The sequence below is a fragment of the Perognathus longimembris genome, chromosome 2 (assembly GCF_023159225.1).
Source record: "Perognathus longimembris pacificus isolate PPM17 chromosome 2, ASM2315922v1, whole genome shotgun sequence".
Taxonomy (NCBI): Eukaryota; Metazoa; Chordata; class Mammalia; order Rodentia; family Heteromyidae; genus Perognathus; species Perognathus longimembris.
In genome coordinates, this window is record NC_063162.1 from 4291198 (window position 1) to 4314751 (window position 23554).

The 23554-nt window shown below is 50.7% G+C and overlaps 2 protein-coding genes across 7 annotated transcripts in view; one reads left to right on the forward strand and one right to left on the reverse strand.

Annotated features, from left to right (window-relative positions):
* Dock1 (dedicator of cytokinesis 1) overlaps positions 1-23554 on the reverse strand; it is a 407862-nt gene that overhangs the window by 197472 nt on the left and 186836 nt on the right. The gene's annotated exons all lie outside the window — the stretch shown is intronic.
* Insyn2a (inhibitory synaptic factor 2A) overlaps positions 1-23554 on the forward strand; it is a 57545-nt gene that overhangs the window by 8580 nt on the left and 25411 nt on the right. For 3 of the 4 annotated variants that reach the window (XM_048338034.1, XM_048338036.1, XM_048338037.1), the window contains exon 2: positions 9704-10886. In XM_048338034.1, the coding sequence (XP_048193991.1) occupies positions 9709-10886 (1178 nt within the window). In that variant the 5' untranslated portion in view covers positions 9704-9708. Of the gene's footprint in view, positions 1-9183; positions 10887-23554 lie in introns of those variants that run through there. The other variant, XM_048338035.1, reaches the window with a different exon arrangement.

The window sequence follows — 23554 nt, forward strand, 5'->3', positions numbered from 1 at the left end:
TCACAGCTTGTTAGAAGACTAAGCCCAGGAAAGATGCCATATCATAAAATTTTTATGCTATTCCAAGCTATATTGAGATGTTTGATTTAAATTCTTAATTTACTTTGCCATCACCCTATCCTAGCAGAGAGTGGGGTAATACAGGAAATCTACTGATAATTCCTACCAAGTCACATTTGTTTGTTGTTGTTTTTTTTTAAAAAAAATTATGTAGTAAAGTCCACGGTATATTTCTTTATTCAGTGCAAAACACAGCCATTTCTAGGCCACCAACTTATTTTCGTGAGTGGGTGTGCCAACTCTTTCTGTCCTACCAGCACAGAGAACATTTCTACAACGGCCCAACTCCAGATAACAGTGCTAAGCTGCAGAAGCACAAGCATCTCTGCTGCTCGTTTTATTTAAAATCGAACACATCCCATTCCTTTTCTCATCGCTACTCAAGGTCCAGAATTCTGCAGGTGACATAGAGAGACTACCCGAAAAAGCATTCTTGACATATCATGGACGGCCCTCCGCTGTATGGTTGCTATAATGTTTTAAAATAAGTCAGCAAGTACTGAAGGATGGATGGGCAGAGGAGAAAGGGAGGCTCAGAGGGACCTTGTCCACACCAAAGTCATTTGTTCTCGGTTGACAGAAGTGGCACATGGCAAGGAAAAGCAATGCATCCTTTAGTGGCGATCCTACCTGCCGCATGGCAGGTGCGCTGCCCTGGTCCCCAGGGTCCCTCTCCGCTCCTCCCGCCCACCGCAGATGGCACCCTGAGGAGGACTTTCTGTGCACACAGCCTCCGTAGGGCCCCAGTCACCCCAGCATGTGGGTGTGTCTCACTGGGGACACACGGAAGTTAGCAGACAGGACTGCAGGGGATGGAGCAAAGCAAGGCAAGACCGAGATCACCAAGGACTGACTCTCCAGGGGCCTCAGACCTGGACAGCCAGCTCAAGAAGTGAAGGCGAGAAGGAGGGGTGACGGAGGGAAGGGTGTGACCTCAGCAACTGGAGGCCTTCTAACAGTGATAGAAATCTGGAGACGTAAGCCGGGCGGGTCACAAAGGCAGTGTAAGGAAGGACTTGGTTTTGGAAGTGTGCCTGTGTAAACCCGCAGAGAGGGGAAGCTGGTGGACGCACGCGGGACCTGGAGCTGCAAGACGGCGAGCGTGAGGGCAGCAGGGACACGGAGGCCGAGGTCGTGATGGGGAAGGTGGGCCGATGAAGGAGAAGCGGCACGGGGAAGCGGAGACGGTGACGACGGGCTCTGGGGGCCTCCCCTGGGGAGCAGAATCCAGGAAAAGCACTGGTGCCCCCCAGGAGGCCTCCTTAGACTAAACGCTCTGGAAGCCTCTCCACTCCTCTAAGCCAGGGACGGGCCTGTTGGCGCCACTCAGGGCAGTTCACCACTGCCATGACCACCAGCTGCCCTTCCTGCCAGGGCCCAGCTGAGGGAGGCTCAGCAGTTGTGTCCCTGGGTGTGGACACAGACCCCTCCCGGGTTTGAGGCCATTCCAGGGCTCTCCTACCTCCCCAGAAGCCCCTCAAAGCCTTCCAAGCTTCCAGACACGGTGCGGCTCTCACGCACGAGAGGACATCACAGGGCAACTTAGTGAGGCAGCCATGCAGCTTTATGTTTTTTTTTAAATATCTAATCCTTTGTTTTTTAATGTACAGAGAAGAGAGACCTTCACCACAGCTCTTAGTCAAGGAAAGGTACAGAACTAACTGACCTGGTCACACAGAAAATGACACCAGAATTGATGGTGGGGGAACTGAATGTAATAAGTTGGGACAGCTCTTGGGATTCAGAGACTAAAGAATACAATATACAAATTTAAGAAAATCTTCTTCTCCATCCCTACAATGACATTTGGGTTCTAAAGGCTGCCCTGTGCAAACCTGCAATGAATCGCTACCAGTCCTTCTGCTCTGCGCCTTCCCGCCCGGCCAGCATACCCCCCCCCCCCCCCAAGCAACGCGGGTCACTGAACACTTCCAAAGGAACCTGGAAGAAGTCTCCTCCATTTCACGCCACGGGTTAGTCTCAGCTTTCACTCCAGATGGGGCCATCCCTGGTTCATTTGTAGACCACCCATCAGGAGAAAGCCTTGGGAAGTCAATGGGAGACAGTCTTCCCTAACAAGACCACAGCCAATGAAATCTAGGGGAGCTTCCATGTCACACACATAGTACAATGGTGACCATGGGCGGTAGAGATCATTTTCTCTTCATTCTGTTTCTTACACACAGAAGCCAATTCTGAGGCGTGTGCAAGCTCTTCTTTCTTTTTGGATTCACAGCCCAATGCAGTTGGCTACACCAAGGGAAATGCTGTGTGTGTGTGTGTGTGTGTGTGTGTGTGTGTGTGTGTGTGATTCCTCTGACAACAGTAGATGGTCCATACACGTGGGGCCTGGCCTGGAAGCCAGCACCCTCAATCCTGAATGACACAGCGCTACTGAGAAGGTACCCAAAGCAGAAATCCCACCCTGGCTGTTCCAATGACTTCACGAGATCAAACCTGGGCCGTGGCAGGGAAGGTATATTCCTTTCACACACAAGTCACTTTGGGAGGAAAAAAAATTAATGGCATAAATTTAGCTTCAGATATAATGAGGGTTAAAATATGGCATTTCCTCAAGGTGTTTGGCATGTGTCGCAAGAATGTTGCAGGACATCAGTTTCCTAAGAGTGAATGTCATGAAGCGTCATGAAGAGAGGGACATCACCTGTGTGTGTGCTACCGACTCTCTGATCTCTAATGGGTCCCACATGACCCGCGGATTAGTGCTTAGCTAATCACTCAGGGATTCTGGCTTGGGGACCTAATGTACTAATGAGCCACACTCACCAACTACAGCCCACGGTCTCGCTTGTCTGTACCGGGCCTGGTCGTGGAGAGGGAAGAGGAAATGGAGGTCAGTCAGCTCCTTTCCTGAGCTTCCTGACCAATTGGACGAGTTGATGGAACCACATGTATTGGACTCTGTTTGGCCATTGTGGATTAGCAAAGCTGAGGATTAGCTGCAAGGAAAGGGTAATTTTTTTTGCATCTCTGTAATGACGAATTCGGAGGGGGCGTGCTTTCCAGTTGATTTTTACCAGCATCATAAAATTTGGCTAATTCACTTCTACTCATTGAGATTCCGTCTGGACAGTAGACAAGCAAAGGTTAATGGCAGTATGAGCTGGAACTTAGCAGAACTAAGTCAATAGTGGAACACACGTGAAGAGGAAAGTCCGCACAGAGGAAGAGCCATTCTGTGGTTCGTGTAGAACCTCCATCCCAAGCCACAGCACCCAGCCCTGCAGGAGACCCATGGCTCACTGCCTTTGTGTCCCGCCCCCTCCCCCCCCCCCCCCCGCAGGAACAGGCAAATGTGTGACTCTGGGGCTAGGATACTCAGACCTAGGCTTTTTGATGGTGAAATGTGTGTTCTGAAATCACAGAAGGCTATGTACAAGCAAGTATATAATAGGGCTTTCCTTCTGCCACAACACCTGCCCTGAAGCTCCACGCATGCCCCGTTTCCTGACGTCAGGCTGGACAGTCACCGGGACCCCCGCTCCCGACCCCTCGCCCCCCACCACCAGAGAAGTGCCTCAGAAGCACCGAGTCGCCCCTTTCCAGTTCTCTTCATCGGTGACCTCTAAAGAGGACAAACGACTAGAAAAATATCATTTCCGTGTATTAAAGGAAATTAAACTGGATAATGGATCTAACTAAGACACAGTCCAGAGTCTCTCCGACGTGGTTTTGCCCCCAAGGAAAGGAGACTCACAGAGCGGGAGTCCAGAGGCGCTCCCCTCCCTCGCCGCGCACAGGGGTTTGCAGAGCGAGTGGGATTCCGCCTAATTGCCTTCCCCCGTGGGAAGCGATGAGCCGGAGTGGCATTCCCATTTTTACCAATCCCCCACTCGGAGCCGAACGCTCCAGCATTCCTGCGGCATATGGGATAAAATCCTGACCCAATTAATTTTGAATTCCAGCCAGCGTCTTTCACTCCAAGGTGTCTTCACAGTGGGAGAGCAACTAGGAAAACCAATAACTTCACAGTCTCCTTCCACACTCAGAGCACTTGCCGGGCTTTTAGGCTACCTCCAGTGACAGTACCGGATGCTCCCCCCCCCAACCCCCCAAATGTAGGCCAGCCCACCCTGCTCACTAGCGCCACCCTTCAGAGGACAAGGGCCCTGACGCCCGCGTCACCTCAGCCGAGCGGAGCCCTGGGAATCAGGGCAGACGTTTTCAGATGTACAGAGCCTACTGGAGAGGCTTCCTATCGGGAGTGTGGAAAGTGTTTCCTGGACCTCCTAGGGTTAACCCTAAAAATCTACATTATGATTTGGATTTACTTAATATAAACTTAAGGTTAATATGAAAGAAAAAAAAAAAAGCTTCTACATGGACTGTCACGCAGTTGCCTGGTCAGGACCAAAGATTTTTGTGGGCCTCTCGTGGGCTCTTCCAAGCATAATGAAGAGTAGTACCTCCTGCCTAGAAGTTAAGTTGCTTATGTATCAACAGATCTTCTGCTCAACACTTAAATCCATCTATAACTGCCTATATATAAGTAGGTTCACACACATATGCGTGCATATATATATATACATATATATGCCTGTGTGTGTGTGTGTGTGTCTTCAAACACACACACGCTGTAGTGAATTGTAATTCCTTTTCTTTCCTTATTAAGGCTTTCTCCAACTAATAATGGATGGCTTTGGGGTACTGCCTACCCCCAGGCATAGCCTTTTCTGGGCTTTTCTCATTTTATCAAGGGTTCATACGTTGCAGACATTCAAGGGAAGTACCACCTATACTCCATGCTCTTGCAGTTAACAAAACAAGGTGATGACACTGCACTCTGACAAATGGAAAACATAGGAACAAACAGATCTCTCCCAGATCGCAAGGTTTAATACCAGATACAGAGCCACTTTGGGTTGTTATTCCATTAAAATTTGGTAGACTATTTTCTTCCACTTAATATTATTTCCTGAGTGGATTTCCATGATACTAAATAATCTTTGTAATTATCATGTTAACGGCTGCTCTGAGTGAATGCACATCATAATTTACTTTACTCTTTTACCTATTGTTAGCCATTTAGTTGCTTCCATTATTCACTCCTGTAAGTTGAGATGAACATTTTTATCGTAGCTATTAATTTAAACCAGTACGTATGCAGAGGTGAATCTAAATCACAAATCTAAAAAGTACAGGACTTATATACTTAAAACTCGCATTTGATGGTGAAATCCAGTTTGCAGGTAATTAAGACATTTATACTTGAAACCTAACTCTCCTGGAGCCGGAGGGGCACCACCACGACTTGACCCTTTCACCTTGAGCTAGCACACAGCAGTGAAGCAAACACAGTTTTCCCAGGAAAAAAAAAATAAGCGGGGTGAGTGCCTCCTGCCACGCCGGAGCCAAGAAATTAACTGTGAGAACAGAAGTGTGGGTCCATGGTGCATGGGGGTGACCTGGCCAGGGACCCATTGTCACGAAAGCCACTAGGATTCCGGCTCCCTCCGGACTCACGGTGGCCCTCCCTGAGGCGTGGAGTCTCAGGCTGCGTGCTCGCAGCCCAATTCTGGGTTTTCAGACCAGGTGTGCTTTCCATCTAGGTATGTGTTCTTCGGCTACATATGTTCTCAGGGTGTGTTCTCAGCCAGGTGTGTGCTAAGCTTGAGTCTCTGTTCCCAGGAGAGCTATGTTCCTGGGCCAGGTGTGATGCTGGCAACAGGTCAAGAAAACTTGGGAGTTGTAGCTGTTGGGTGCTTTGGGAGGTTGACTACAGTTGTTTCAAGTGGCAAGAGACACTGTAGTCCAGTGTCTGGGCCCAGCTCATAGGCGCAGGTGCTGGGTGCATCCCGCGGCCCGCTAGCTGTGTGGTCTAAGCAAGTGACAAGGAGAAGACTATGTCTCAGATTGAGGAGCTAGGTCTACAGTGCAAAGGTCATGAGCTTGCCATGAAGGCAAAGTGAGAAAGGAAAGCCCAGGGAAGGCTGAGGTCTGGTTAGGACACTGAAGGAAGCCATATTGAGAGCCAGGCCCTGGAGGTTCAGGCCCGTTATCCTAGCTATTCGGAGGGCTGAGATCTGAGGACCATGGTTCACAGCTGGCCCAGACTGGAAAGTCCATGAGACTCTTACCTCCAATTAACCAGCAAAAAGCTGGAAGTGGAGGTGTGGCTCGACTGGCAGAACACCAACCTTGAATGAAAAAGCCGAGCCTAACCGAGAGGTACTCAGTTCAAACCCCAGTAATGTCACAGAAAACAGCGACAAGAGCGACAACCACATTATGTGCTTCAAACATGCGTGTGACCCAGTAGCACGCACTTTCGTTGCTGGATGGATGCACAGGCAGGTGTCTGCGGGTGGGGAGGCTGCACTGTCGAAGGGACAATTATTCTGTAAACCGTTCCACTTGCTTTCCTGACAAAATCACCTCCTTACTTGCAGTCTTGATAAGTCTTTCCCCTTCTGCACGACACCATAAATAACCCCCACCCCCAAGATGTAATTCCTCGTGCAGAGGAAAATTCCACCCAAACACCTAGGAAATGCCATCGAGACATCAAGAGGAAGTCATAATCTCATCTGAAGTCAACATAAATCAGCAGCCCGAGTTTCTGGGTATCTTCCCAGTGAGGACTACATCAAACAAAATAAACTGATTAAATGTCCTAAGTACCACCACCAGTGCTACAAATAAAGCAATTAATCCCATGTACTTAGCAGCTCCATAAAGAAGAGAAGGGCTCACATTTTTTTTTTCCACCACTACTATTTAGCCACCAACAATTAATTCTTCTGATTTGTCTTTATGAGTTCAATGGTTGGGCCCAACACTCAGAATGGCTTTCCAAACCGGCAGAAATGATGTAAGAAAATGATTTCGGTGCAGTTCCTGGCAAATCGTGATGATGAATAGCATAGCAGGACAAACTTATTCAGACACACATTTTTCAGTAGTGGCAGGGAAAAGGCTGAAAAATTACTAGTAAATTGCTTTTTGTAAAACTGCTCTTTCTTTCAAATTTCTCCTAGTACGAAGGCCTTGTGCAGAAGGATGGCACAGTGCATTCAGACACACCTGGACAGCACCGGTATGGGATGGCACTGAGGGTTAAGATTTAATTTTCCCATCCTCTTCCCCGGCACCAACTTCCTTTGGGCACATCTTTTTAACCTGTTGGGAAAAGTACCTCTGAAAGATATCGGTTATCTACGCTGGCAGACGTGCCCCGCCCTGCTCACCCCGTCCTTCTGTCCTCTGTGAACCAGCCTGGAGACTGATGCACCTACGGTCTGTCCTTGCTTTGGGTCTCCTCCATAGAAAGCTTCCTGTAGGTAGAGTTTCAGCTGACAGAGGGGTGCAGATACCCACAGCACCTAGAAAGGAACCAGGCTTCCCTTTGCCCGCTCCACAAGCCTGGCCTTTCAGAACCTACTGGCATAATGGGGCGGGGCAGGCAGGCTAGCACAGGCATGTCAGACACGGCGATGCCCCCTGGATTGATCTGGCGACGTTCACAGACAGTCCTCTCTGGTGTCCTCCTCCTGGGTGTTTAGAAGCCAGGCTGGTGAGGACGGGGAGGGAGGAGCGCCACTGTTCAGGACGGCCAGAGCCAGCGCCCCACCCTAACCGCAAGCAGTGCGGTGGCTGAGAGGGCCTGCTGTCGGGGACCCACCCTGCACAGGCCGCATCCTGGGACACCCACACGGGAGCCCCAGTGGGTCCTCCGCCTACATGACGGACTTGATTTTCTTCTAGAGCCTTCTGTTGAGGAAGCACTGGCGACGGCCTGACAGGCACAGGGGAATGGAGGAGGGAAGCTGGCTCTGTCCTTCTCCTCCTCCTCCTCCTCACTGAGCCGCCACACCTGCTCCCGGCAGTGCCGCGTCAGGGGGGACTAGGAACTGGGGGATCGCGGGGCCCTGGTGGATGGCTACCTTGGGCCTTTTAGAAACCACCTTGATTTGCGATGTCCCACCTCAGGGACCATGCTTCTCAAATGAACAAGTGACATTCATTCACCCTCGGAACCCCACTTCCCTCCAGGAAACAGCAGTCCTGGCACTTGCCTTCCGGAGGTTTTTAAGTTTTTTTTAATGCTAGTAGTAGATCTTGAACCGAGGACCTGGGCAATGTTTCTTAGCTTTTCTGTTCAAGAGCCGTGCTCTATCACTCGAGCCAGAGCCCCGCTTCTGACTTTTCGCTGGTTTACTGGAGATAAGAGTCTCACAGACATTCCTGCCCAGGCTGGCTTTGAAACGCAGTCCTGAGATCTCAGCCTCCTGAGTAGTCAGGACTTCACGGGCACTTGTAAGGACGGTATTTCATACGTGGACTAGCTGAACATCTCACCCACATACCCACAGACTCGCTGACCGTGTAAGGGGTGGCCGCCACAGAAGCTAGAACTGGTCCAGATCTTTCCGCTGGGAGCTTAGTCCCGTGAGGAGAGAGCATAAGGTCTGTGGGCACTGGGCACGGTGTGTAGATCGGTGGTGTTTGACCTAGACTCACCGGACACTTGGTTCCGGATGCATGCGCCTTATACAGTCTTGTTCTTCCCAGAAGACTTTGCTTCTCAAAGACAAGGTCCGCGCTGCACATGGGCTAGCTCACAACCTGCCTAAGTTCCTCTCGCCTTGCGTTCATCCCAGAAGAAAGGCCATCCATGTGTAATAAGCAGCTGTGAGTCTGCCTGATAAAGTGAAGGCATTCACCCCGCTGGTGTTTCCCATGAGGCCCCATCCGCCACCTGCATCTCTTTAGCTGCATTTAATAATTCAGCCCAGGATGAATTTGCATGATTAACATAAAGCCTCGCGATTTTTTTTTCCTTCTTTCAGGATTTAAATAGTGAAACAACTACCATTGTTTTCATTTCCAGAGGTGGTGATCAAAACACAAAACTTGATTCTAGGACGAATAATGTCTCTCTCTCTCTCCCTCTCTTTCTCTCTCTCTCTAAGTATTTGCAAATGCCACTTCTCCATGGAATCAAAGGAGAAAGTCGTTGCTGCCATCTTGGTAGAGGTAGAGAAACCCAAGGTGCCGTGGGGGCTGCGGTTAACTCATGAGATGCCAAGCGCTGCCCCGCCGTGAGGTGCCGGTGCTGACACGGCCCAGGGTGCGCGGGCCGGCCAGCCGGCCCGAACGGTCTGTCAGTCCCTTCCCACAGGGCTTGCCCACCTGTACTTGCTTGGGACCACCAGTCTTCAGTCAGTCCTTAAAACAGCAGCTTTCTTCGATTCCAATCATAGTTTTTTTTTTAAAAAAAGGAAAGCAAATACAGTTTGCATTTGGTAAACCATCTGTCTACGGAGTGGAGAGACACGCATGTGAAAAGATAATTTGCAAAGCAGACAAGGCGGCGGCGTTGGGCTTCTTGATGAATAGAGTAAAAGCGGTTTGCCTAATGGGGAAACATGTATTACTATCAAACGAGAACCGAGAGTATCCCACCTGGAGAAAGCCAAGCAGGCTTTCATATCTGAGAAGCACAGCCCGCTGTGCCCGCCAGCCACCCCCCGCCCGTCTGATTTTCCTTAACATAAAGGCCGACCTACCTGCTTAACGCTAATTAGGACGCGGACGGCCGCGGCGGTGCGGCCGGACGTCGGAGGCCGCGGGCGCGTGCGTTTCTCCCCCCTGACCCCTGTGTTGCTGTCTCCGCATGCAGGAACCATGGTCAGCAAGGACTCCGGCAGCTGCGCGCTCACCACGCCCGAGCGGGAGGTGGAAGTGGAGATGAAATACGCCCTGGACCCCAACCGGCAGATCAAGAAGCGGAACAAGGCCCTGCAGGTGCGCTTCAAGGACATCTGCGAGGCTCAGAACGAGCAGCGGGAACCCCAGCCGGCCGCCTCCTCGGGGCCGGGGGCCGAGAGACCGGAGGCCCGGCCCGTGTCGTGCAGGGCGGCCTACCGCAAGTACATGACCGTGCCCGCGCGCCGCTCCATCCCCAACGTCACCAAGAGCACAGGGGTGCAGACCTCGCCCGACCTCAAGAAGTGCTACCAGACCTTCCCCCTGGACCGGAAGAAAGGGAACCTCAAAGGGGTCCCCGGCGCAGATCCCTGCCGGAGCCACGACAACGGCTTCCTCCCCGATGCCCGGGAGAGAGGCGGCGAGGCCGGAGCCTCGGGAGACCCGCGGCCCTGCAGCGCGGGGCGGGTCCACAAGACCACGGCCTTGGTGTTCCACTCCCACGAGCACATGAACGCCCTGGAACAGCCGTTGGGGGTGAACTGCGCAGAGCCCCTGAAGAGCCCGGATGAGCCGGGACACCCCGACCCTCTGCTCCAGAGCTTCTCCCAGCCTCCCTCCGAGGAACCGGCTCACCAGCTCGAGGGGAGAGCCAGGCCCGGCGGCGGGACCCCCGACTCGGAGGAGCCCCCCCCGCCCGCCCACGGGAGGGTGTTTAAGACCGAGGTTGCCGCGGAGTACCCGCCCGCCGTCGGTGCCAGGACCCCCGAGCCCGGTTTGTCAAACTCTGCCGCCGCCAGCCAGGGGTCCCTCTGCCCCGCGGAGGAGGAGCAGAGGCGCGCTGCCCATCTCAACGGGCTGCAGAGGCCCCAGGGCCCCGCCGCGGCCTGCTCGCCCCCGGTGCCGTGCCTGGCCCCCGAATGCGGCGGCCGGGCCCCCCCGCGGCCCCAGCCCAGCCCCACGGCCCAGGCGGCGGCGGCGGCGGCGGCGGCGACGGCCGGCGAGGAGAGCCAGCAAATTGTGCCTCACACGGAAGTGGTGGACCTGAAGGCCCAGCTTCAGGTGATGGAGAACTTGATCAGCTCCAGTCAGGAGACCATCAAGGTGCTCCTGGGGGTCATCCAGGAGCTGGAGAAAGGAGAGGCCCACCGGGAAGGGTATGTATGCTTGCTGTGTCTCCTCATCCGGGGGGCCATCCACACCCCAGCTCCCAGGCGCCAGCTCTCTGTGAGCAGGCTGCGGTCCAAAGCCCCAGAGCCACGAGGGTCCCACAGGAGGGACTTCAAGACCAGGGCTCATGCCAGCTGCAGTCCTCAGGTCAGCGTGGCTAGCATTCATTCACCTGGACCCAAATCATCCCCCTATTTTACATGGCTTGTTGACTCTAATCTTTTATGCTAGGACTACACATTGGTGAGTGTGATCTATTTCTAGGTGGGAAGCTATCACATGATGGAAGGGAAAAACTATTTTTTCGGATGGCACTGGAGTTGGGCAGGTAGAAAATCGCCAGTGCTGTTCTCGCTCTGTGCACCTACACGGGGCGCCCCGGGATGCCTGCCTTTATTGAAACGGCTAAGCCTCCCCATTGGCGTTCCCTCTAGCCAGCGTCTGGAATCACTCCAGTCTGTGTTCTGCGACTGGATCAGAGGCAGTGTTCTGTGGCCTTGCGTGACCTGCACCCTTGCTCTGTGGGGGAAGAGAACTGGGAGCAGCAGGAGGGCTGGCCGGCCGGGAGGCAGCAAAGCACCCGGAGTGCAGCTCCCCAGCGGCTGGCCTTGAGTTCGCTACACATCGATGGCAATGGAGAAGACATGGCCCCGACAGTTCAGGGGAGGAAGGAGGTTCCCAGTGTCGCCTTCAGTGGCCAGGCCCCTGGTGCAGCACCTGCCCCTGGCTTCCAGATGCTTCTGCTTCGTGCAGGGGGCCACTCTGTAAAATGAGCTCATTCTCAATATCCCCTCCCCCCAGCCTCTAGGTTACACAAAATTGCAGTTGTTATTATTAAGCCAAAAAAAAGCTGCTAGCGAAATGTAATTAAGCAGGAGGCTGACTGATGGGCAATCTAATACTATAGAGTTTTCAGATGATACTGGATGCATTTCAGGGGGGTGTGGCTGTAGACCAACATCACAGAGCTTTCAGGAAGAAGCCTAGTTGAATCTTGTGATCGATCACATTTCCATCCTCACCCCATGTCAGTCATTCATTCTTGAATTCGTACCTAGCAGGAAGCTGGGGAGGAGGGGCACAGCGGGAGTCTGTTGAGCGCTAGGTCCCAGTCCCATGGAAAACCTAGAAGCTGCAGTGGAGGACGTAACTCCGAAGCACAGCACTTGCCTACCATGCTCTAGTGTCTCGGCTGAATTGGTAGTATCACACTAAAACAAACAATGACCTAGTCACTGACTTGGACATAAAGTAGTGACAAAAGGTAGACAGCACCGTTGTCGTGTAAAGAATAAAGTTCACCAAATGGTATAAAACCGAATGCCAAAGCTTGTATTGCTAAGCATCCAGGGAAACACTACAGAAGGCCTAGCCTGCTTATAGGCCCGGCCTTTATTCTATGGCTAGAACAAGTATTGGCCTTGGTTTTCAGACCAGGATGCTCTAGATCGTTTGGGACTGTCTTTGCACAGCAAAGTGCTGCTAAGTTTAGTAAGGCCAATCTGGGCAGGAATGCTGGCTCTGAATAGCTGGGTAGCACTGTGCTTCTCTGTGTCCCCCTGCCCATCCTACAGGGGCAGCAAGGGCGACACAGGTGACCTTCAGAAGTGTGCAGCCCAGTGACAGATGAGTCTCAATGGGACAGTGTGTGCTAAAAGCAAGGTCTTCCGGGCCAGCCATGTTCAGGATGGGAGGAGGCAGTTGGGGGAACACTTAAGAGTTGAGTGGAGCCTAGCATGACCAATGCATTCCTGCGATATGCTAAAAATATAGGCTACCACCCAATACTATGCCTTAAAGCCCTGGAAACTCTCTGTCCAATAGAGTGGATGCCAGCCTATGCAGCCATTAACCGAAACACCAACTCACAATTAGTACAAACTGAACACTCAGCTCCTCAGCACATTTCAGGTGCTTCCTAGCAACGTACATAGGATAAGCACAGGTACAGTAGCCGTCATCACCAAAAGCCCTTCATTCCTGTATATCAAAACCTGGCACCACGCCTAGCTCACGGCCATCTGAGGACACAGCACCTTACATCAAGCACAGGGTTCTTTTATTTTAGAATTAATCACCAGCACGGAAAAGCACTCAGAAGCAGAGTAAGCAACACACAGTAGGAGAGCCTCATCTAGTGCTGGAACGCCATCTTCCCCTCCCCCCCCCCCCCACTAGAGCCCTGTGCACACAAGCAGCAGCCAGCCCAGAGGTTCCAACCTCCCCGGCCACCTGGATGGCCACCCTCCCTGCCCAAGGCCATTCAACCCGCAGCATCTCCAATTCCCCAGTGCGCTCGTCCACGTTGGAAGGATGGCAAAGTAGAACCCCCAGCCCCTCTGCCTCAGGCAGAATTCTGGGGAGGAGAAAGACCAGCCAAGAGCAGTGCTGCGCTGGAACATCTATCTGTAAGAGCTGACTGCACTTGGGTAGCATCTGCTTGTTTCCCAGGCATAGTTCCACAATGCCCAATGTCCTCTGAGCACCCAACCAATCCCGGAACGGGAAGGGGGGGGAGGAACCATCAAAAAGTAAATTTATAGTGCTTACTTTATGTTCCTAGCTGAGTTTGGAAACGGGTATGTTAGTTGCATACCAAGGTAAAACCCAGAATAACACACTCTACATTATATGGACTATTATATAGTCTTCCTGTGACACGATAAAGAGCTGCTTGACCGTTTTCTCCTTTTCCAAGTTGTTCTTGGAAAATATCCAACAGCTTACAGGTCATTAACTGGCGAGAATGCTCAGAAGCTGGGTAGAGTCAACTCTTCACATCACCTGCAATTAAACACCAAGGAAGGGGCGCTGCATAGAATTTCACTGTCATGAACAAGGCCTTGGTGAGAATAGGCACCTCAGAGCCCATAACCGAGTCCAAATGACAAGTCTGGCCTCTGAATTTCCCCACTGTCCTCCCCATTTGACCTGAGCCAGCAAGGGCTTGGGTCTGCTGTTGCTGATCACGTCAGAACAGGGCAGGAGAAGCCAACAATGCTCTGTGAGTCTGGCCAGCGTGCTTTAGCCTCTGCATTTCTTGGAACGTATCTGTTGTCTTTAGTGCATCTCTCCAATAGAACTTGTTTTCACAATGGAGTCTGTCTGAGAAGCCCTTCCTGGTGGCTCTTACTCTGGGAAACAATCTGTGTGACACAGAACTACCTTCAGGATTTTTTTTTTCGAAATTATTTTCCAGATTAATGATATTCTTTCATTAGCCCCATCTGCGTATGTGCATTTCGGAAAGGTCACAGGGCACCTTAGGCACGTCACCTAACCCCGGTGAGCTCCGGATTTGTCTTTGTTGAGGAAGGAGCATTTTTAGCTTAAATGTGGTACCTGTGAAGCCTCTGCCGACAGCCAGCACTCGGTGGGCACGGCATAAAGGCAGGGCCTAGCAAGAGCCTTTCAGGAGGACGCATTCTCCAAGGGAGAGATATGCAGACATATTCTACACTGTGCCTTTTACTCCCTTGTAAAATGTGTGGGCAATTGCCTGAAATCGCTCTGCTTTATGCAATGCAGGCAGTATTTCTATCACTCGGCTTGCATGAATGCCAAGAGCGGGCCTATTTCAGAGCTCTCCGTGTGATCCTTTTCTCTTCTCAGGAAGTCCAGGGTCTCACAGGCCACTGCGTGACTAATGTGGTCACTGCAGACAGAGGAGGGGGCAAGCGGGGCACTGATTTCAGAACACAAGCGCACCACGCTCTGTGGGCAGGAGAAGTAGGGCTACAGGCCAGCACCCTGCAAACCTGGGCAATCCCACAGGCGTGGCAGCCCAGAGGGCACCTGCGTGACAACCCCTCTGCCTTCTCCCAGGACTGCCCAGCCAAACACTCGTGTCTTCGTATGTCCTCAACGGCCAATGATGCTTTGCTACACGCGGATCTGAAACCCACGTGAGAAACTACACTTAAGGACCGACTAGCTATTTTCAAAGATATCATCGAGCGAGCCAGGTGCCAGTGGCTCAGGCCTGTAATCCTTAGCTCTTCTAGAGGCTGAGGTACGAGGATCACAGTTGGAAGCCAGCCAAGGCAGTAAAGTCCATGAGACTCAGATCTCCAATTCACCACCTGAAAGGCAGAAGTGGAGCTATGGCTCAAGGGATAGAGCAGAAAAGCCAAGGGCCAGCACCCAGGCCCTGAGATCAAGCCACAGCACTGGCAGACATGAGACAGGAGCACATACGTACGGATCCGGATGCATCCTTGCCCAGGCTAAAGCAGCACCTTGCATGGGCCATGGTCTCCCCGTGTTCTTCTCTGTCGCCTGCAGGTCCCAGGCCACACCACATGCTGACACATGAAGGAGAAGCAGAGAGGAAGTCACGAGTCCCCAGGGGCTTTGTGGTGTGCTAACCACATCAGAGCGAATGTGAGGCTGGACTGGGAAGAAGGTGGGCCACGGGAGGATTTTAACGCCAGTTACTCCGTTTCCTGTAATCCCTGCCACTCAGCTGCGGTGGCTGCTCGCTAGTCGGGGGCCTGGTCAGCTGGGAAGCATGGCTTCTCAGGAGCCGAAGGCTAACTACTCCCTGGCTAAAAAACTCAACCCAAGGGCATCCCCCAGGTTCAATCCAGTGAGGCAGTGCCTCTGGGCTTTCAAGGCTAGATAGACAAGAACAAAGGGATGGAGTTAGTAACGCACCCGTGCAGTAACCTGAATGTTTACTCAACTCCATAGGAATGACGGAAAAGTGGGAAAGGGTCGTGTACAAAGGGGCTTCTGTAACGGAAGGACCTCTAAGTGCATTCTTACATAGCAGAGTCAGCAGGTGGCTTCTTAGAGAACCAGAAAGCAAATAGTTTAGGTTTCAGGGCCATAATACAGTTTGTGTCATCATATCCTAAATGTAGCCACAGATAATCTGTGTACAAATGGATGTAGTCATGTTCCAGTAAAAATGTTATTCGCAAGCCCATGCCAGTGGCTCACAGCTATAACCCGAGCTACTCAGCAGACTGAGATCTGAGGATTGTAGTTCAAAGCCAGACTGGGCAGAAAAGTCCATGAGACTCTGACCTCTAATTTATAAACTAAGAAACTGGAAGTGGGGCTGTGGCCCAGATGGTAAAGGGCCAGTATTGAGGGAAAAAGCCAAGCAATAATGTGAGGTCTGAGTTCAAGCCCCAGTACAAGTAGGCACACACACTCTCACACACACACACGTGCACACACTCATAGAGTTACTCGCAAAAACAAGGGGTGGGTAAATTTGGACCACAGGCCACAGTGTGGGACACAGTTACGTGGTTTGTGAAAGCAGCAGCCACATCTGCTCAACTGAAACTCGGGTCAGCCCACGGGTGTGGGAGACCCGAGGCGTGTGGCTGGCAGACACACCCGCACGCCCCTCATTCACACGTGCACAGGGCTCCTCCAGGCGAATCCACAGGGTGCACACTGCGCCGGGCAGTGAAACGGCTCACGGACATTGAATTTGCTCAAGTGTGTGCAGCGTCGTTCACCCGGGTGTGTAACCTTCAGGGAGCAGCCTCAGAATTACGTGTGCGGGTAGATGACACGCGCACACATGTGTAATTTATTCGGTGCAGCTCCTGAAGCCGTGAGAAAGGTCTCAGTGTCCCCCTGCAGGAATCAACGGCCAGCGCAGCACAGTGCTGCTGGCTGTGACTTGCTCTGACCTAGATATCGATGCTGGATAGAAAGGAGGAGCTGACTTGATCCTTCTCCCTGTATTGACGAGTTGTGCAGAAGAACCTACCGAGGGAGAGGACATCTCTCTGAATTTCATTACCCATCTCCAAACAGAATAAATACTGCATCACGATGATGGGGGGGGGGGGCGCATAAGGGGACAGCTCAATTTGTCACAGAGCAAAAGGAACCACCATGGCAAATTGCACACCACTAGGGCAGCTGTGGCTTAAACACTCAGGACTCACAAAGGTCAGGCATCAGATTCTGACTTAGCAACTCCTCGATTCCCTGCTCCAAGAGCTCTGGGGGGACCAGGATAAGAATGACTGGGCTACACCTGCCAAACCCGCCACTTCACTGAGATCACAACCTTCCATCTGCTCCGCTGGAAGGGCCTGAGAGAAGGAGGAAGGATGCGTGGCCAGAGACTGTGGCGCTTGCCCCTGTGGTCCTCAGCAGGATGCCTGGGGAATCCAGAGTGTTGACGGCTGCTTTCCCCAGCCCGGGCAGAATGTTCTACAGAAAGAGAGGATCGAGACTGACACGGAGAAAGCGGCACTCGCTCAGTGTGAGGTCAGAAGCAAACAGGGTTCTGCTTCCTGCCAGATGCGCTCCCGTCCCTCCGCACTGGGGATCTGCACGGGATGAAATGTCAGCACTTCATTTTCTGATGCTCTTGATAAATCTGTTCCAGTGTCTCTCTCCAGTTACTGTAACCCAACGCACTTTCAACCACTGCATGGGGTGAAGGCCAGCCTCTTACGCACTCGGTGTGTTCCGTTTTCAGGGGCTGAGAGTCGGGGGAGCAGAGTGGAGGGGCCGGGGGGCCCTGGGGTCAGCCAGGCGCAGGCTGAGAACGTGATCTGGCAGTCAGTCCCACCCTAACTGCAGGCACAGTGCTCCTAACCTGTCCGGACCTCAACCTTTTCCTCTGTACGGAGTCCTAGGCATGCCTACTCTGAAGAGAATCAAAACAAATACAGAAGCTAGGTGAGGTGGTACACACCTGTAATCCCACCCAATATGAGGGCAGGACTGGAAGGACTGGGCTAATGCAAAACTAAAGATACATGTATCTCTGTGGTAGGCGAGGATCTCAGGCCCCAGAGGGTGTCTGCACTCCATCAGACACGCTACTTTTCCCCTAAAAGGAATCCTCCTGGTACAGAGTTGCTGGGAGCTCGCAGGAAGCAGGCCTGGCTCATTACCTAGCTTGGTGTGCTTCGGAGGTGGGGCGGTGATGGTCGTGATGGTCGGAGGACACTGAGCGATGTTGTGCACAGACCTGCCCGGCCGCGCTCAGGACGTGCTGACACGGGGTCCCGGGCATACAGGCGGCTGAGCTGCCGTCTCTGGCATGAGCAAGAAAGAAAAGGAGCCCCGGAAGCTCCCTTTGTCTCTAGGAGCACATTCTGCAGAAATCTCTATAGCCATCACCATCTCAGTCCCTGTCTTCCAGTGCTCACAGGGGAGGAAACGCTAATGCCTCTTTACAGGGCGGCCATGTTGCTTCTTTGCCTGGATGCTTTATCAACCCCCTTTTCTCTGTCAGGGCTGCGGGGCCAGGGCTGGCCTCGCGCCTTCAAGGTTGCAGCTCCGAGGAGTTTCCAAAGAAATGGTTCTTTTTCTTCAGCGGCAACTTCTAGCTTTCATAGGTTCATGATGGAATATTCAGGTGCTAGAGTCCAAGCCTGGTTATTATATTTTTTGTGTGTAGCTTGGAGATGAAGGCATAGATCATATCCTTTCCAGCATTTCTTTTTCATTTAAATCAGAGGGTCATGGTGAGCTTTCTCTATAACTTATATTTAGATAACTTTGTAAATACTATTCTTACATTCTTAACAAATAATAAGCCATTCCATCCCTAATAGGAAAAAAATAAAGCAGAATGTATTTGTAAGTATATAAAACACATTTTCGCATTCATGCTTTGGGCTTCATGTAGGTATTGCACATACTTGAAAATGTAATTTAAATAATCTTCCTGTGCAGAATGCCAAAATAGCTTTCAAATACCTCCCTAGCCTTTCAAGTTGGTAGGTGAATAAAAACCTTACCAGCGAGCCACTAGGCAATTCAGACACCCATTTGCAGATAAAATGAGCAATTCAAGGCATGACATGAACGTTTATGGAATTTATGGATCTGTGTTCCAGAATTTGGATTTCAAAAAAAAAAAAAAAAGGATGAAATGCAAGTTCTACTTTTCAAATACTTTTTTAAAAATTCCCATGCAGCATCTGCGCAGCTCTGTGAAAAGTGGTTTGTGAGCGACTTCGCAGTGGATCTGAGGGTGAGCCCCGACCACGGGAGCCTCCCTCCTGGAGCACCCACACAGCGTTCTGACCCCAGAGCACCCACAGAATGCCAGCCCACCCAGGGCTGCGAGGTAGATCCTGGAAACAACAACCCAAGGCGGACAGGACCTCTAGGAGATCCTAAGACCTGGGAGGGAAAAACATACTATCACTTTATTCTTGGTCACAGCCTAAGACCAACAGAGAGGTCTCATGACTGGACATCGAGGATTTCTGCAAGCAATCGCCTCAAAATTCAAATATTTTAATCTTTCCCCGAGAAGAGCCCTGAAGCCTTTGTTTAAAAAAACAAATGCAGGCTGGGGATATGGCCTAGTGGCAAGAGTGCCTGCTTCATATACATGAGGCCCTGGGTTCGATTCCCCAGCACCACATATACAGAAAATGGCCAGAAGTGGCGCTGTGGCTCAAGTGGCAGAGTGCTAGCCTTGAGTGGGAAGAAGCCAGGGACAGTGCTCAGGCCCTGAGTCCAAGCCCCAGGACTGGCCAAAAAAAAAAAATAAATAAATAAAAAAATAAAAAAAATAAAAAAACAAATGCAAGGTCAGGCCTTTGAAGCAAAGCACAGAAGCTTCAAGAAGAATAAGTTCTCACTTAAAAATTGTTAACTAAGCTGTTCTAAAAAAAAATGCATCAAAAGAAACTATAAATAAAAGATAAAAGCTTCGGTGGGTATTTACTGTCAGGATGGCTGACAAATGCATAGCATGGATACCTTCAAATTAAAACCTCTGTAAGTGCCTCCCTGTGGGTTACAAGGCCAGGCAGACACAGAGGCCAGCCCAGACGGAATATCCATCGCCACCCTTTTTCCTAACACCCTTATTAATCATTCCAGTTTGGTAGCTAGTACCACCAAAATAAATTCATTTTCATTAATTTGCAATAAACTATAGCTTAAGCTTTTCTTAACTCTCCTCGAGCAACAGAAGTTAATCAGCCTGCCTCTGCTTAGCCCGGAAAGAATTGTATTTGTTATGAATGGCTGGCTCCCGGAGCCTCGGGGACACGTGGCTTGGTGATGGCCTTGCTGTCATCAGTTTGCAACTTAGGATGGCCCGATGCAAAGATGTGGGGAAGGAACTGGAGGCTTCATCGTATTTATAATAAGATAGCTGAATGGCACACACATTAAGAAATAATTACTATTTGTCGTGGGGTTTTTTTTGTTTACATATTATTAACACATGATTATAAAACACTAAAAGAAAAACAATAGTCCTAGCTGAACAATAATACCACTCATCTTGGTGTTGGTCTCTTTCTAAATTCGCATGTATTTCTGAAAATAATAATAAATAACTGAATGTTACGTTATTACTACAATATAAGCATTAATATTCTATTTTTATTATATATGCAACTGAAATCATTATTATTATGGCTGTGTTCCCTTTCCTCTAGCATGCATGCTTCTATGTATCAAGTAGCATGCAAGAGGAAGACCAGGGCCATAAGAAAAAAAGAATATAAAGAAACAATGGTGGAGGTGAGCCAGGCAAGAGGAGAACAAGGAATTCTCTCCGGCTGTTGGGAGAGGAAACCCCTTCCAGGCAGGGGTCTCACACTAGCAAAGAATCTTTCCCACTGGCTACCATTATCACTTCACTCTAATTATCTGTAATGAAAACAAGCAATAAAAACTTCCCTAATAGCTACAGACTCCCCAGAAGTATAGTGTTACCACATCTTGGGAGCTGCAAGGCCAAAAGAAGTGAATTTGTCAACATCGTCCAAAGAAAGCAACCGAGTTGATTATGGGTGTTTCTCTGAGAAGCAAGTTTACCAGAATGGCTCGAGGGCTAAAACAATGACCTTTTCCCAGCATGTGAAGAGGTGCTAGGAAGGTGCAAAGCTGAGCCATTTGTTTTCATAACTGAGTATGGGAAGCAAAGATGACTGCCCTTCTCTCCACTTGTTGAGAACATTCTTTTAATGGGCTGAGGCTTACTATACCTAAGGCTCACTCCTTACCCCGCGCCAGGCATGCATGGTACATACATTTGATTTTCTTCTCATAAGCAAGAGGGCATTGTGTCCATTAACCAGCAAATACATAGACAGATTTCTTCATTTGCACATTCATTTGTTCATCTAATCATTATTCAAAAAGTAGCTCTTGGCCATCTACTAAACTCCAGGCCTCCACTTGGGCATTAAAAGTTCATGAGGGAACAGGCAGACAGAACTTCTGCCTCCTTTGTGTTTATAATCTAGTGGACAGAGACAGAGAAAAGGCAAAGTCAGAATCTGAGATTCATGGCAGGTTCCATAGGGAGGCGTATGGGGGAGAAATTTAGAGCAAGGAAGTCACGGCAGGGGGGTGGGGGGCAGGAAGTAGAGAACCAGGCACCAGGTGGATGGAGGGCACCAGGCCAGGACTAGCCAATGAGATGTTTTCAGCCCATCCAACAGGAGGGAATGGCCTCTGGGAAGAGGGGTTCAGGGGTTCACAGAAAGCTAAGTGTTGCTGGCGGATGGGCCGAGGGGAGGAGGAGGAGGGATGTTGCTTGCAGGCTTGCATGCACACTGGGAGCAAGCAGCCTTGTACAAAGAGTGTTGCTTTCCAAAGTCAAGCGAGACAACTCCCTCACACAGCAACACCCCTCCATCTTGCAAAGATGGGTCTTCTAGATTCCAAGCAACTAAAACCCAGCAGGGCCCATGCGCAGCACCAAGCTCTGGGTAAACTGGCAGGAGTTGAGTGTGGTGGTGGTTTGGGCTGGCGTCTAGCAAAATCCTTGAAGGCCTCTGATTAGAACACTGAGTTAGGACTACACAGGCTGTCCAATCGCCACCCTCATGTTAAAGAAGTCTGCAGGGAGTTTGCGCACAGAGCCAATCCTTCAAAAGATCTCCATCCTGTCTCTTAGATGAGGCATCTAGGATTCTGAGAACTTCAGCCTATGGTGAAAAGCATTTCCTAAGGAGAATGAACCAAGCAAGATCAAAAAGACCCACCTCAACTTGTGAATGGGATGTGCTCCAAGCGCGGTTTCTGTGTAGCTTGGGTTGGAGTTCACAGCTTGGTCCCCAGAACTGTTTAAGCTACGGAATGCTACCCAATCTCTGATCGTGTTCTTGGAGGGGAGTTCCTGCTGAGTCCTGGGGCCTGTGAAACAGTTCTCCCTTGATGTAGTCAACCAGGAAAGACTGAGTTTATACAAAGGGTGTCTAGAATGCACATGATCCAATTTGAGGAATCTGCGAGCGTTGATCTCAGTCAGAGTTCTCCCCTCAGCAATGACCCAGACTCAGATGGAAACCCAGTGGTTACTGTGACTGCCTTTTATATCTCGACATTACATGCAGAGGCTGAAGAGCAGGAAGACAGGGAAACCAGAGGATAGAGAAGCAAATAATTGGGCAAACATTCTCCAAATGCACAAGATTCTCGGATTATATCAGAACAATTACAATAGAGCACGGAGACTGGACAGAAAACATGGAGTGTATTTCGTGAAGTTTTATTTCACTGCCAGAGAGGGCACGTTAAATTTCACTGAGTCCAGTTGAATGAACTCTCAAAGATCTGCTAAGTTAAAGTCATTTCTTAATTAACTTTGCTTCCCATTTGCTCTTTAAAAAAAAAAAACAACAACTACATCCACATACATTAACCTCCGCCTCTTCTGTAACTGGCATGGCAAACATCAGCTGGTCAAATAGAGAAGGGCAGAAGTCACCACGCCAATAGTGAAGGGGAAAGCCGGCAGCGGAGGAGGGCCGAGAGGAGGGCAAAGCACAGGTAAGGAGCAGGAGACAGCACTGTCCCCGCAGAGCTCCGAGACGAGGCCACTGGGCAGCTGTAACTGCATGCCCAGTCACGTCGCTTAAACACGCCACCCCTAAGGCAGGGGAAAACGGTGGTACCTCCAACGGCTTCACGAAATTGGAGGTCACTGTGACGTGGTGTGTTTGAAAAGACAACCTCACCTCTGAACCCCATCAACCTACTTTGTCAGCTTGGAGATCCTCCATCAGGCAAAACCACGGGGTGACACACCCTGCCTCAGCAAATCTGCCGTGGCTGAGACGCAACCAAGAGCAGCTCCTGGGGGAAAGGCAGCTCATCGCGCCGTCAGCCGTGAGGGCCCATTTTGCCTTTGACTGACCAACCGGTGATCCTGGAGTCGGTCAGGAAAAGTAATTTCATATTCTCACAGTCACAGACCGGGTGGTCCCCAGATGCGGGCATGTAATTACTCAGACGCTTAAAGGAGATGTTATTGAGTTTCTGTGGATAAAGGGGAAAGTCTAAATTCACTTTGGAATCCCAAGAGCTGAAATAGGAACTGCAGACACTTCCAGGGTGAATCCGCGGGCCTCCTTGGGGGCACCGGCTCTTTCAAGAGCGCCCAGAGACACCGAAGGGGGAGGAGTTAGAGCACAGGAAGTTCCCCCACAACAGCTGACTCTTAACTACTTCTGAAATTAAATCCCCCCCTCCCTTGATAGTAGAGGTATTGTTGGCTCCCTCTAATTACTGTCACTTTGAGACAATTAAGTGACAAGGCCCTGTGAGATGCGGACAGAGAGGATGGCTGAGTTATCAAGAAGGGACAGCTGGGCGAGAAAGCCGAAGGAGAAGCATTTGTGGCCTCCAGTGAGGAAGCCCAAAGAACGAGAGAGAACAAAACGAAGAGGATAAATTAGACACCCTC